This window comes from Podarcis melisellensis (assembly GCF_964234715.1).
Source record: "Podarcis melisellensis genome assembly, chromosome: 2".
NCBI classification, from domain to species: Eukaryota; Metazoa; Chordata; class Lepidosauria; order Squamata; family Lacertidae; genus Podarcis; species Podarcis melisellensis.
The window spans coordinates 26,945,307-26,959,959 of record NC_138529.1 but is presented as its reverse complement, the minus strand read 5'-3'; the positions used below and the strand labels follow the sequence as shown (position 1 = coordinate 26,959,959).

At 45.2% G+C, this 14,653-nt stretch overlaps 1 protein-coding gene and 1 long non-coding RNA gene across 12 annotated transcripts in view; one reads left to right on the top strand and one right to left on the bottom strand.

Annotated features, from left to right (window-relative positions):
- The window catches only part of LOC309363391 (dynein axonemal intermediate chain 2-like), a 75,860-nt gene extending 72,015 nt beyond the window's left edge, over window positions 1-3,845 (bottom strand). For 9 of the 11 annotated variants that reach the window (XM_081899696.1, XM_081899703.1, XM_081899699.1 and 6 more), the window contains exon 1: window positions 1,150-1,340. In XM_081899696.1, coding sequence (XP_081755822.1) covers window positions 1,150-1,332 — 183 coding nt within the window. In that variant the 5' untranslated portion in view covers window positions 1,333-1,340. Of the gene's footprint in view, window positions 1-1,149; window positions 1,341-3,348; window positions 3,616-3,740 lie in introns of those variants that run through there. The other 2 variants (XM_081899704.1, XM_081899695.1) reach the window with 2 other exon arrangements.
- A 19-nt stretch (window positions 3,846-3,864) lies between these two features.
- Window positions 3,865-9,238, top strand: LOC309363589. The gene is made up of 3 exons (XR_014165445.1): window positions 3,865-4,006; window positions 5,557-5,995; window positions 9,168-9,238. It is a non-coding gene; the product is annotated as an uncharacterized lncRNA (long non-coding RNA).
- The last annotated feature ends 5,415 nt before the right edge of the window (window positions 9,239-14,653 follow it).

Here is a 14,653-nt window from a genome sequence, read left to right as displayed (position 1 = left end):
ATGGCTTCTGTGCCTTCTGCAGCTGAATTGGCAGGCAGGCAAAAGTTCACCTGGTGGAGAGCTCTTCCCTACCCTGACACAGGATATGTGCCTTTCTAACAGAAGCAACAGCCCCATGCCTTCACCATCTGTAATGCCTACAAATACTAAGTATGTGATGCAATATCACTGCATTGCAAGTTCCCTGTCCCTTTGTAACTTCACAGGCTGCTGCTTGTAGCAATGGGGAAACTCAGAACATGGGGGTGTTGCTACATGCGTTTTGTACTGCAGGGACAGGTTGCTGATTTTGGTAAAAGCCATGCCTCCCCTGCAATGTCCAATTGCAGGCTATGCATCATTCTTATACCTCCATAGACAGACTTACGTTTTCATATAGTAGATGTCAAGAAAATCTGCATATCTGCAATCATATCAAACAAAATCCAGAAGTTGCCATTCATTAAGGAAACTCATGGATTTGTTTCTTTTTTAAGGGCTTGGGTTTTCCAGCTTCAGTTTGGAAAACAAAAACAAAAAGCACTTTGTTTTAAAACAGCCACCAAAACAGGTACGTTGGATGGTTAAGTCCAGTCACTATGGGGTTGCAGTGCTCATCTTGCTTCAGGCTGAGGGAGCCGGTGTTTGTCCACAGACAGCTTTCCGGGTTATGTGGCCAGCATGACTAAACTGCTTCTGGTGCAACCGAACACCATGACAGAAGCCAGAGTGCATGGAAATGCCATTTACCTTCCTGGCGCAGCAGTACCTATTTAACTACTTGCACTGCTATGCTTTAGATTGGCAGAAGCTGTGACAGAGCAACAGGAGCTCACCCCATAGTGTGGATTTGAACTGCTGACCTTCTGATCGGCAAGCCCAAGAGACTCAGTGGTTTAGACCACAGCTCCACCTGCATCCCTCTGCCACCAAAACAATAGCCCCCATAAAGCCACATTGCACTGAAGATTTTAGAATGGTTTCTGAACAGTACAGAAATCTAGATTCCTTATTTATGTTATTTTTCTAATGCCAAGGTTCTGTAAACAGAACTCTCTTTTTCTTGTCCAGCTGAATTACATGCAGTTTGGAAATCCTGTATAATCAGCCATACATTTCTCTTTCAGCCTTCTGCCTAAAGCAAAAAAGTAGAAAGATCAGACACTCTACCTCATGCTCTGACATATCACTGGCGCACTGTACTCCAGTATCAATGGGGTCTCTTTCAATAAAATTTGTAGCTTGCAGTGGATCTGGCTGAATGTCCACATTGACCTCTGCCATCCGGTCGGAAAAGGTGCATTGTCGACCGAACTCACTGCGCGTCTTCACATAAACGTAGACAATCTCCATGGTGCTCACTGCAAATGGGAAAGAAAAAGATCCTATTATTCCTTCAACACCCCTTTTTAACTGTTGCTATTTTAGTGCATAATTCATACCTGACCCTTACTGGAGAAACACGAGTCTGTTGCAAGCTTGCTTTAAGGACCTTGAAAAGACTGGAGCAAGTAGACTCTAAATAACTAGCAAGTAGACTTTAACTAAAGGGCAGATAACAAGGGGAGATCAATAGAGCCGAACTGATACCTTATACTGAATTTTTCCACTTATGTGGAAGTGAAATTGTCACAGCACTCCAGACATAATTTTTCAAGATAGGACTTCTATTATGGGGATATTACCTCGTTCCAGAATACAAACCGCAATATTTTGTCACTGGGAAACTGGCTAGGGAATCAATTAACTTTGCAATTTCCATGGGGATTGCTTTTACATGAGTGTCACAGGACACTAATTGGTTAGAGACTATGACATCACCGATGAAGAGTGATGCAATATTCCCATATCGGCTCCATGTTGTATCCCTACATATTTAGTAGTGGGAAATTATGGATTTTTTAAAGCATCTGTGAAAGCCTTAAATTATTATTCCTTTTATACTGTGAACCGCCCTGAGATATTTTGATGAATGGTGGTAAAGGTAAAGGGACCCCTGACCATTAGGTCCAGTCGTGGCCGACTCTGGGGTTGCAGCGCTCATCTCGCTTTATTGGCCGAGGGAGCCGGCGTACAGCTTCCAGGTCATGTGGCCAGCATGACTAAGCTGCTTCTGGCAAACCAGAGCAGCACATGGAAATGCCGTTTACCTTTCTGCCGGAGCAGTACCTATTTATCTACTTGCACTTTGAGGTGCTTTCAAACTGCTAGGTTGGCAGGAGCAGGGACTGAGCAACGGGAGCTCACCCCATCACGGGGATTTGAACCGCCGACCTTCTGATTGGCAAGTCCTAGGCTCTGTGGTTTAACCCAGAGCGCCACCCGCGTCCCCTGATGAATGGTGGCATATAAATCTAAATAAACTAATAATAATAACAATAATAATAATGAAATAATTATTGAGCCTTACAGAGTCCAATATGAAAGAAAACAGGCAGAGCACCAAAGCAACCTTAACTGTCTCATATACTTGACAATGTAGGTCTTATTTACTAGTCAAACAATCGCGAAGGAAATCAGTTGAAAAGGAGTATAGCTCCCCAATAATGGAGGGAAGCAGTTGAAGGCAGCATAAGCCCTGGAAAAGAAGGTCTTTGGGGAAGGCTGGTCTTCAGGCAGCAAATATCAGAGAGGGTCACCAACTTAGCTAGCTATCATACGTAGCTTTTAGGCATAATGCATTACCTCAAGCTAATGTCCTCCAGATATCATCGGACTCCAACTCCCATCTGCCCCAGCCAACATGGCCAATGATCTGAGATGATGGGCTTTGTAGTCCAAAGAAGAAGAAGAGACGTCCAACCACCTCGGCTTTGGGCACCATGTTGGCTGTCCCTGTATTATTTGCATCAAACATCTAAATGGGAGATGAACCTCTGGCTCTTTTGAGCTGCTGCACCACAAATCCCATCATCAATGACTATCAGCCACCCAGCTAGTGCTGATGGGGGTTGGAGTTCAAGAAACAGCTTGCCCACCCTCGATCTGGAAACCCACAGGTAGCAGGGACGCTGGTATTAAACTTGAAAGGTGCTTTTGTGTGTGTGTGTGGAGGGGTTACGCAAACCATGTTAGGATGTTGGAGGCAAATCTCTGTGAGGAAGAGAAGCAGAATTGCTATCTCTTCCCCACCCCTCTCTCTTTTTCTTTTTTGGCTGGTTTTGGGAAGGTCTCCTTTCGATATTGTTGCTGGAATGTTTGCAGGGACGGATAGCTTCCATTTGATCATTGTAATGGATCGCTTTGAAGTCACTGCTGCGCCAGGCAAAGCAATGTTTAGCCCCCTTATCACCGCAGCAACCCCCACCTGCCCTTTATTTTGCCTGACCTGTCCCGTATTTTGCCCAAAGGTGGCAACCCCGGGCTCACCTGGGCTGACTTCTGGGGGCTTTTCCTTCCACTGTCAGAAGAACTTAACCCCCAGGGCATGCAAAAAGAGAGAGAAAATAAAAAGAACAAGAGGGCCTCTGAGCATGTGCAGAATCCCCGACGGTCCTTTCCCTGAACCATGCTTAGGTAACCATAGTCAGCATCACCCGCATCCGGGGCCGGGAAGCAGGTCGTGCCGCTAACCAATGGGAGCTTCCACCGGCGGCCTCGAGCCCGAGGAAGGAGCCGGGGAGGGGTGGTCTGTACCATTCCACGGTGGGAGGGTGGGAAGTGCGGCGCTGGAGGGAGAGCGCGCGTGTTCCATACGCCGAGATAATAAAAAGCACCCCTGGATCCCCCCCCCCTCTCGTTTCACCGCGCCTCCTCCTTACCCGGCTCTTCTCCCCGCCAAGCGGATCCCGCCGATTGGAGTAGCGTTTACCCGTCTCCTAGCAACCGCTTGCGAGTGTTGCGCCCCGGGCGGGGCGGGGCTAAAGGAGACAGCCGCGGAGAGGAATTCGCTTTGCCAATTAAAGGGCGGAGGTGAGACGAGACCATGTGCGGATGCTCAGAGGGGGGAAGCCGAGAAGTCCCCCGCCGTCCGCGAACATGGCGCCTCCCGTTTAAAGGGGAAGGAGGAGGATGGAGAAAGGTTCATGTAGGATAAGGTGGTTGTCTCCTTCCAGGGTTTAATCTGAGCCAGCGTGGAGGGGGTGTGGGGTGGGGTTGAGTCCGGACCTCAGGGTGTAGAAAGGGTGCCTCTGGGCATGTGCAGAGTGCATAACGCCATGTCATCTAGAGCAGGCATCCCCAACCTTCGACCCCCCAGATGTTTTGGACTACAACTCCCATCATCCCTGGCCCCTGGTTCTGTTAGCTAGGGATCATGGGAGTTGTAGGCCAAAACATCTGGAGGGCTGCAGGTTGGGGATGCCTGATCTAGAGCCCCACCTCAGGATTATAGGGAGGATTTAGGCTAGATAGCTCAGTTGGTTAGAGTGTGGCACTCATAACGCGAAGGTAGCAAGGTAGCAGGTTTGATCCCCGTATGGGACAGCTGCATAGTCCTACACTGCAGGGGATTGGACTATAGATGACCCTCAGAGTCCCTTCCAACTCTATAATATACAGTGGTACCTCCAGTTACAGACGCTTCAGGTTACAGACTCCGCTGACCCGGAAACAGTACCTCAGGTTAAGAACTTTGCTTCAGGATGAGAACAGAAATTGTGTGGTGGCAGCAGGAGGCCCCATTAGCTAAAGTGGTACCTTGGGTTAAGAACAGTTTCAGGTTAAGAATGGACCTCCAGAACGAATTAAGTTCTTAACCCCTAGGTACCACTGTAGTCTATGATTTCCAAGCCAGTTCAAATCTGCTGGTCTGATTGAAGCATGAACTTTCGTGAACTAGAGTCCACCCCACTTCATCAGATGCTATAACAATTAAGTTTTATCCCACTCACCTGGCAGGTGTGTGTGTGTGTGTGTGTTGCACACAAAGAAATTCAGAGGGCCAAATGACAATGAAAGGGGAACAAAGGTGCAATTCCAGTTAAGCTTCAGATAGCAGTAAAACAAACACCCGAGCTTTGCAATGTTAATTAACAGCTGTGCGGGGACAGAAAACCATTGTCTCAATTAAAGACAAAATAAACACAGCTAATCCCAAAGCCTGTCTTGCCTCTTGCTGGGAGCCTTCCTTTCAAATTCCCTTTCTGGGAAACAGCAACCATCAGGTCAGCAGCAGGCTGTGTTGAGGATGTTGAGGAACCAAAATGTTCTCCAACTGGTGTCTGCAACCCCATTTCAGGGCCATCTGAGTTGGTGACTTTTACCACATCTTGTGGTAGAATATTCTGAAATTTAACTGCATTGCCTTCTGATTCTGGGTTTGCCTCATAATAGATTATTCCTGGATACCACTCCAAGCTCCCTCCCCCCTTCAGTGGAGTGTAAGAAATGCATATTGTAAATCCTTTAAATGCAAGTTGCCGTCCAATTACACTGGAACAAATGTGTACACACCATAAAGTATATTTGAAGCACATTTCTCTCTCAGATAATGACTTGCTTCTTCATAGATATGGTTAGGACTGTATTTTTGTTTTATTATATGCAGGGTTTTCAATGAGCTGCCATCCCATTCACCCATAGAATTTCTCAATGTATTTCTATCCTTGTAATAAGTGCCACTGCTTTTTCTAACAGCTTCACCAGCCAGAAATTCAAAGATCTTCTGAGGAGCTGGGAAAAGCTCCACACAAAACAAAACCCTTCTCTTTGTGAAGAAGAGCATTTTGATTGAAGAGAACAGCTTTTAAGAGCAGGCCTCACAAGGGAACAGCTCTCATCTTAACCCAGCTGCTTCACACAAGCACGTGAGGACACGCTTTTAAAAATAGAAAAATCAGACAAAAAAGGCTGCTTTTTTGTATTACCTTAATGATTTATTACAGCACTGAATGACCCAACAGCTGTGCACTGCTGCCAACATTCATAAGCAGTGTCACTCAGTATCAAAACAGTTATCTACAAGTGGCCTATTTCCAGACACTGCTGCAAACACCCTGGGAGAACAGAACAGAATGCATAATAAAGGCTCCTTGTGAAAGTGTGCCGCTTCTGAAAGCTATTCAGAAAAAAAAGGGTGAGTCACTGAAGGGGAAAAAGACGACTAAAAAAGGAACAACTTTCCATATTCAGAGATATGGTTAGATTAGAACCTTAAGTGTTAGGTAGGAATAACCAGCTGCATAAACATAAAATGGCTTACCAATAGTACATGTGAGGGTCTTAGTAGGCCACAAGCTTAGTGTGAGTCAACAGTGTGATGCAGCAAGCAAAAACGCTCATGCTATACAAGGCTTCATCAACAGAGGTATAGTGCCCAGATTAAGGGAAGTAATAGTACCACTCTATCCTGCCTTGGTCAGACCACACCTGGAACACTGTGACCAGTTCTGGGTGCCACAATTTAAGAAAGATATTGACAAGCTGGAACATGTGCAGAGGAGGGCAACCAGGATGATCAAGGGTCTGGAAACCAAGTATTTTGAGGAACGGTTGAGGGAGCTGAGTATGTTTAGCCTGGAAAAGAAGAGACCGAGAGGAGACATGATAGCCATCTTCAAATATCTAAAGGACCGTCACATGGAAGATGGAGCAAGTTTGTTTTCTCCTGCTTTTGGTGGAGGGTGGGGTGGGTAGGATTCATACTAATAGTTTCAAGTTAAGGAAATTCAAGAAAGGAGATTCCAACTAAACACCAGGAAGAACTTTCTGACAGTAAGAGCAGTTTGATAGTGGAACTGATTCCCTTGGGAGGTTGCGGACTCTCCTTCACAGTGGTTAGGTGTCCATTTGCCATGGATGCTTAGTTGAGATTCCTACATTGCTGGAGGTTGGACTAGATGACCCTTGCGTCCCTTCCAACTGTACAAATCTATGATGCCCTCCAACATTCCTTGGATGGCCATATTTATTGTGAAGAGGGCAGATGTGAAGCCTCAATAGACCTGTTCCTGGCCCAGAATGGGATGTTGTGCCAAAAATTGCTCTTATTTGCTCCAAAATATGTTTTGCACTAAAAACCACCTCAGGAGATATCAGGAGGCGGATTTTCAGCAGGAAACTGGTGCTCAGCTGCAATCCATGAATACAGGAAATACAGGTGGGAAAAATATTGCGCCTGGGAAAGGGAAGTGGGAGTCAACAGACACTCAAGGAATAGTTTCGGAGAAAAGGCTTTTTATTTCTACCATCCATGAACTGGTAGAAGGAGCAAGTGTGATAGTTCACAAAATGCATGCACGAAGTTCACAGTCATGTGCACAAGCATATATACCCCTTTCTAGTTCCCTCCCCTTTTCTCCTCCCTCAGGAGTCCTGCCCCATGTTGAGGTTCCTGAGCATGTACAGAAAGCTGTCTTGGGACTATTGTGGACTCTTGGCACCCTTCCCAGGAAAGGGTGTGTGTGAGAAGCCAAGGGGTTTCAGTGTGTTCCAGACACGAATGGCACAGATAAGGCTAGGTTCACCGAATTACTGGCTGGCTTTGTGTCAATAAATCAAAGAGCGCCAGTGACAATCTGCAATCATACCTTCCCAGCCCAAATCGTTACACCCGAGTCCACGCCAGGAACTCTTTCTGGCTTGGTGTGGCCTTCAGAAGAGGAAGGTAGTGTCTCTGCTCACAGACGTGTGTCAGGCAGGCTTATGGAAGGCAAGCTTCTCATATCCACCCACAGGGATGGTATGGAGTGTGCTTCCCAGCCTACCTAATTCCTACCATGTGGATTCCTGAGCAGATAGCCACTGCACCCCATCGAAGGAGGCATTCAGCTGACCTAGCAACAATTGCAGGCAGCTCCCAGTGGCCTCAAGAAAGGATAGTGGTCCATTTGGGACAGGCCTGGCGGCTGTCCAAAAACAAACAGGGGGGAATGAAGGGACAGGATACCCAAATCCTGTCTGAAATCACCCCAGGCTTCAATAATCACCCCAGGCCTCAAAACTGTCCAAAACTCCTTTTGTCTTCTAAAAATCTAAAACAGCTTTTCTCTGCTTGTCTCTGCTTTTCTCACAAGATGCTGCGGCAAAAGGCAAAATGTTACTTTTAAAGGCTAATGAATGGGCTCTGTTCATAGCAGGCCTGGGAAATGAATCTTATCTCATTCTAGTTACAACACCTTTGGACATGCTGAAACGCTTTCATTCCCCTTTCCTGGGAAGGGTGTAAAGAGTCCCAAAAGAGCTGTCCCAAGACAGCTTTCTGTTCATGCTCAGAGGAACTCATGGGCAGGACTCCTGAGGGAGGAGAAAGGAGGAGGGAACTAGAAAGGGGTATATATGCTTGTGCACATGACTGTGAACTTCGTGCATGCTTTTTGTGAACTATCACGCTTGCTCCTTCTACCAGTTCATGGATGGTAGAAATAAAAGCCTTTTCTCCGAAACTATTCCTTGAGTGTCTGTTGACTCCCACTTCCCTTTCCCAGGTGCAATATTTTTCCCATCCGAGGGCATAGCCTCATAAGGCTACAGTACGTTCCCTATGGGGGCCATGCAGCTGCTTTTTCTTCAAAATAATTTTTCAATTTAAGCAAGCTTTTTAAAAAGCATGAGCACCATAGGGTTGTAGCCAATGCTCATCCTACTCAAGAGTAGACACATTGAAACCTAAACCATTCAGCTCCATTAACTTCAGTGGGTTTACTCTGCCTAGGACTAGCATTGGATACAACTCATAGTGCATTGTTTGGTACTGTGTGCTGGTGTTAAGGGTCACAGCATGGCAGAAGCCTGATGGAGTAGAGCTGGGTCGCTCATTGGTGATGTCACTAGTATGACCAAATTCATGTCTATGACACAGGCAGAATCACATTCCAGAAAATGCTTTCAAGTCACAATGGGCCCTGGAGAGAGGAGGAGAGAGATGTGTGCTCAACAAAAACAATTTGAGATTTGAGTGCTGGGAAAGTGCAGTAACCTTAAAAGTAGACTTGAATGAAGAGGCCTATGTTCCATGCAGCAATAATGTAGGAACAATCCTAGAAAACAGCAAGCAAAGCATTGAACAGTTGAAAGGATATCAATAGGTGAGAGAGGTAGCTTGTAGTTGTTTTTTTGGCTCCTGGTTTTGCTACCAGGCCCTGGGAAGCAGCATTTATCAGACGCCCCCCCCACCAAGAAATTATAATAATTTGGCTTCACCAGCAGTCTGAAATATGCATCACCAGTTGGTGGCTTTAGATTTGTTGATGTTTAATGCCCTTTAAACCTCTTGTGATTAACATTTGTAATGCTTCAACATGCTCCAGCTGTGAGCTAAGATCCAAGAGCCATTGAAAGAGCAGATGAACTGCGGCAGCTAGAGTGGTAACTGGGAGTGGCTGCCGAGAAAATATAACACCAGTCTTCATCGGCTCCCAGTACGTTTGCGAGCACAATTCAAAGTGTTGGTGCTGACCTTTAAAGCCCTAAACGGCCTCGGTCCAGTATACCTGAAGGAGCATCTCCACCCCCATCATTCAGCCCAGACACCGAGATCCAGCTCCGAGGGCCTTCTGGTGGTTCCCTCACTATGAGAAGCAAAGTTACAGGGAACCAGGCAGAGGGCCTTCTTGGTACTGGCGCCCACCCTGTGGAATGCCCTCCCATCAGATGTCAAAGAAATAAACAACCATTTGACATTTAGAAGACATCTGAGGCAGCCCTGTTTAGGGAAGTTTTTAATGTTTGAAGTTTTATTCTGTTTTTAATGTTCTGTTGGAAGCTGCCCAGAGTGGCTGGGGAAACCCAGCCAGATGGGCGTGGTAGAAATAATAAAATTATTATTATTATTATTATTATTATTATTATTATTATTATTATTATTATTATTATTATTACACTGTACCATCATGGATGCTGTCTTATAGGATACATGCACTGTGATTTACTTGTTTGTTGCAAGGGCAGCTCTGGCCATGAGGTGGCACTCTTCTCTAAATCTCAGAGGCAAACCTTGGAATGCGTCCAAGTGTTTCCCATAATATTTTCCAGTAGTTCTGAAGACAGCAGCTAGACACTGTGACTGCCACAGTTATTGCACAATGGATTTAAATTGAACACTTGCCTGACTCCTACAATACCTTCCTGCTGCTGTCCCTTATTCCTTAGGTAGAATGATTTTTCTCCAAACTCTAACTGATGCACACTTATTTTTTCCTCTTGGAGAAGCATTCAAAAGATGCATGCTTCCTCACAGCCTGAAATGGAATAATCCAGAAAATGAAAATTCATGGGATGCTGCCAACTGTATAACACACCAAGTTCATGAAAGAGACAAAGGAAGCAGATATTCATGGGGCCTTTCCACAGCCCCAAATTAACTACAGTGGTACCTCGGTTCTCGAACGTCTCGGAAGTTGCCCAACTCTGAACTGCAAAATGTAAATAAATGCCTCCCTGTTTGGAAGGGCTGGGGAGTGGAGAACAATACAGCGGTACCTCAGGTTAAGAACTTAATTCATTCTGGAGCTCCGTTCCTAACCTGAAACTGTTCTTAACCCGAGGTACCACTTTAGCTAATGGGGCCTCCCGCTGCCGCTGCACCGCCGCCGCGCGATTTCTGTTCTCATCCTGAAGCAAAGTTCTTAACCCGGGGTACTATTTCTGGGTTAGCAGAATCTGTAACCTGAAGCGCCTGTAACCCAAAGTGTCTGTAACCCGAGGTACCACTGCACATTCAAAATGCAAATATAAAATATCCCACTAACATTTAAAACCCAGTTTAAAAAAATACTAAAGCCTGCGGGTTTAACTTTTGCTTCCAAAAGCCAACCAAACTAGAAATGCTTCTGAAATGTATTTAGGCAAGTTCTCAAGAGGAAGACTTGCCTGGGGCAGCCCCAAAGAATGCTTCTTACAGCCATGTAATACAAAGATGGCATCTCCATGAGCTGTCTTGTTGCCGAGGGAAGGAGAACGCCATCAAGTATTTTCAGAGTTTGGAAGGTCAAAGCCAGTGCTATGTAGGATTAGGGCTAGTGAGACCCAGGTTCATAATCTGTCCTCATTCATGAAGGTCACTGGGTAAAGTTTGGACGAGCCACTATCTCTTGGCTCAATCTATCTGTAAGACATTGGCAGGTGATGGGGTCAGAGGGATACTGGCCCAGGACTCCAACTGGCCAGACACACTGGAGCTCAAGCTTGTTACCACAGCTCATTTTATTATTTTTTTACTATAAAAATGCATTACCCTTTTCTGCGGCAAAATGGTACTTACTCCAAGTAAATGATTTTTAGCATCAGGGCAGCAGAAGCACATTTCCTTCCATTTCTGTAGTCATAACGGTTTGAGCTATGAATTTAAAATGCCAAGCTGCACATGCTCAACACATTTATTTCATTTTTTTGAAGTCAGGGGCGGGAAATTGTTCTATTTGGTTTTTTGCTCTCATATATCATGAAGGCAGACACAGATGTAAAGCATGGAACTCCATACAGATGGAGGATTGGGAAAGACCATGGCAAAAAGATTTAAAATTCACGGCCTGCTACACAGTAATAAAAAAAATACCTTCATGAAAATGCTATATAGGTGGTACATGACCCCCAGAAAATTTGCCAAAATATATAAATCAAAGTCAAATCTATGCTGGAGGTGTAATCAAGGGGAAGGAATGATGTATGACATGTGGTGGGGTTGTGGCAAAATGAAAAAATTCTGGAACACTGTCTATGATGAATTTAAAAAGTGTTCAGACAAACTTTTGAGGAGAAACCTGAAGCTTTTCTTCTAGGCATTATGGCAATTGTTATTTTAAATGATAAATAAAGGGTGTTCCTATATGCTGCAACAGCAGCCAGAATGTTAATCGCTAGAAATTGGAACTAAATTGTATGAGTATTTGGAATTAGCAAGAATGACAGAGGCAATGAGGAACCAAACAAACCAAAAACTTGAAAAGGATTGGGAATGTGTAGAAGATTATCTGGGAAAACATTGTTCTCAAATAAAACCCTTGATATGTTTTGACTAAATTTTGCAAAGTAAAGATCAGATAGAGAAGATATATTATTATGTATCACAGAAGTCACTTGTGCAAAAATATTGTTATTCTTTGGCTTTTATACGTGTACAATACATGTTAAAGAGTGAATGGAATATGTATATGAATAACCAATTTAAAACTCAACAAAAAGCAATTTTAAAAAAGATGCGTAAAGCATGGAATGTGGAGCAGGAGGGAGGTATGTAAATTGTGTGCTCCACAACTGAAATAATACTGTCTAAATCTTCTGCCTCCCCCGTAAGACCATTAAATCCAGGGTCTTAAATTACCTAGCTGTGCCACTGGCTAAGTTCTGCAGCAACTCATCCTATGTGAAGCAAAACTGCAAAGCCTCACTATTACGAAGGCATGGATGAAAGTCACCAAATCCAGACCTTATAAGTGCCCCTATTTTCCAGGGACAGTCCCAGATTTACAGAAGCTGTCCTGGTTTCTGATTTGATCCCAGAATGTCCCGCTTTTCCTTAGGACGAGCCTATTTTCACTGGAGAAATGTTGGAGGAGATGCCTCTATTTTCATTGGAGAAATGTTGGAGGGTGTGCAAACACCACTAGATTGTGCGAAAGAAAGAGCTGTATTCTGTTGTTTGCTGTAGAATTCAACCCGCAATCTCCGGTAATCTGCACAACCCACAGGCTCTCATTGTATTTCCCCGTGACCTTGAACGGAATCTCCCCCCCGGAGCTTGTCAAGTTTGAGAACATGGGCGAGTTTCATGAAGCCAAATGGTACCCAATTTACTCAGGCCTTTGAACCCATGAAATTGTCCCTGCCAGACACAAATCTAATAACAGCTAATTGCAGGCACATGGCTCTGTACCGGAGGGGCAAAGGACTCTGTTGAGAACACAGGCAGCTGAAGGTCTTTTTTATTTTTATTTTAGTACAAGTGTTTATTATTCGTTTCCCAGTCAGTACATACAAATCAGGCATAGCTCCAAAAGGAGCCCGAGATGAGGTTAGCTCGCATGCGTTCTTTTTTATTTAAAAAAGTACTGAACGGCATCGTTACAATGAGACGATTAACAGCGTAAAACCAGGGTTCTCCCCGCCCCACATGCCTTAAGTTGTACACAGCCACATATAAGATGAATGTATAAATTATGTTGCCATACATGATATGTACAAGTTATCCTTGATAAAAGACACAGTGAGTCGTTGCTGTCAAGTAATTAAAACCTCCGTGTATGCTTGGGAGGGCAACTTTTTGTACCTCTGCAGTTTTTAGCACTCTTAGATCATGGGCAGTGGTTGGGCAGAAGCATTTCTGTGCGGCCCAAATGCTACTCAGCCAGTTGCTTGAAAAGTCTCCCTTGCAATCCTGCCCATTGCTGAAGAGAAGTGGACGAGGCATTACTCAAGGGAAATCATGTGAAGTGTCCAGGTTTGACAAATGCTTTCTGGCCTTTTCATTTGTAGTTGTTGTGCTTTGGTGGGTTAACTGTTGCACATTTGTGTTTTCCCACGAGAAGGGTTTATGTATTGCTTTCTGTCCCTGCGTTGGGAAATCTGCCTAAGCAAATCCGACCTCACCAACGGAAGGAGGGAGGGGAGAGTTAAAAGGGATTTTGGAAAAAGCTGAAACCAGACCTGTAAGGCAGGAGTGGCCAACGTAGTATCTCCCAGACGTTGTTGAAATCAGCTCCCACCAGCCCCAGTGAGATTGGCCCATGGGTCAGAGATAGAATCATAGAAGTGGAAGAGTTGGAAGAGACGCCCAAGGGTCCTCTAGCCCAACCCCCTGCAATGCAGGAATCTCAGCTAAAGCATCTCTGGCAGAGGGCCACCCAACCTCTGCTAAAAAACTTCCAAGGAAGGAGAATCTATAAGGGTGGTGGGAGATGGAATTCCAACAGCATCAAGAGGGCAACACACTGACTACCCCTGAGTAAAAGGATGCCCTGGAAGTGAAATGACATTCCACTCATTTGTTTAGACTTACTTGAGATTCTCTTCCCACCCCCCAGAAATTCCTCCATTGCCAGCTGGACCATGGGCATAGCCAGGGGGGCGGTGTGTGTGTGTGTGTGTGTGCCAGCCCCGAATCAAGAAAGTAAATAAAAATACTTAGCTAAAAGTACTGTACTTTTCCATGTAGAAGACTAGGTTTTTTTCTTTAAAAATCATGCTAAAAAGTGGGGGTCATCTTATACATGGGTAGTACATAGGGGTGGACAGACAAGAGGTGGATTTTGCTGCGCATGAGCGATTTCTGGCATTCCCTCCTAAAAAAAGCTCCACAATCTTGGGTAAAGGTAAAGGGACCCCTGACTATTAAGTCCAGTCGTGGCCGACTCTGGGGTTGCAGTGCTCATCTCTCTTTATTGGCTGAGGGAGCCGCCGTATAGCTTCCGGGTCGTGGCCAGCATGACTAAGCCACTTCTGGCGAACCAGAGCAGCACACGGAAAAGCCATTTACCTTCCCGCTGGAGCGGTACCTATTTATCTACTTGCACTCTGATGTGCTTTTGAACTGCTAGGTTGGCAGGAGCAGGGATCGAGCAACAGGAGCTCACCCCGTCACGGGGATTCGAACCGCCAACCTTCTGATCAGCAAGTCCTAGGCTCTGTGGTTCAACCCACAGCGCCACCCGCGGTCCAAAAAAGCTCAACAACTTTTCCCCATCTCCCCCCCTATTTTCTTAAATTTGAGTCCCCCCAAATGGGAAAAGTACAGTACATCTTATACACAGAAAAGTACAGTAAGTTTTAGTTTTTATAAGTTGCAAGATTTCGACTCCGA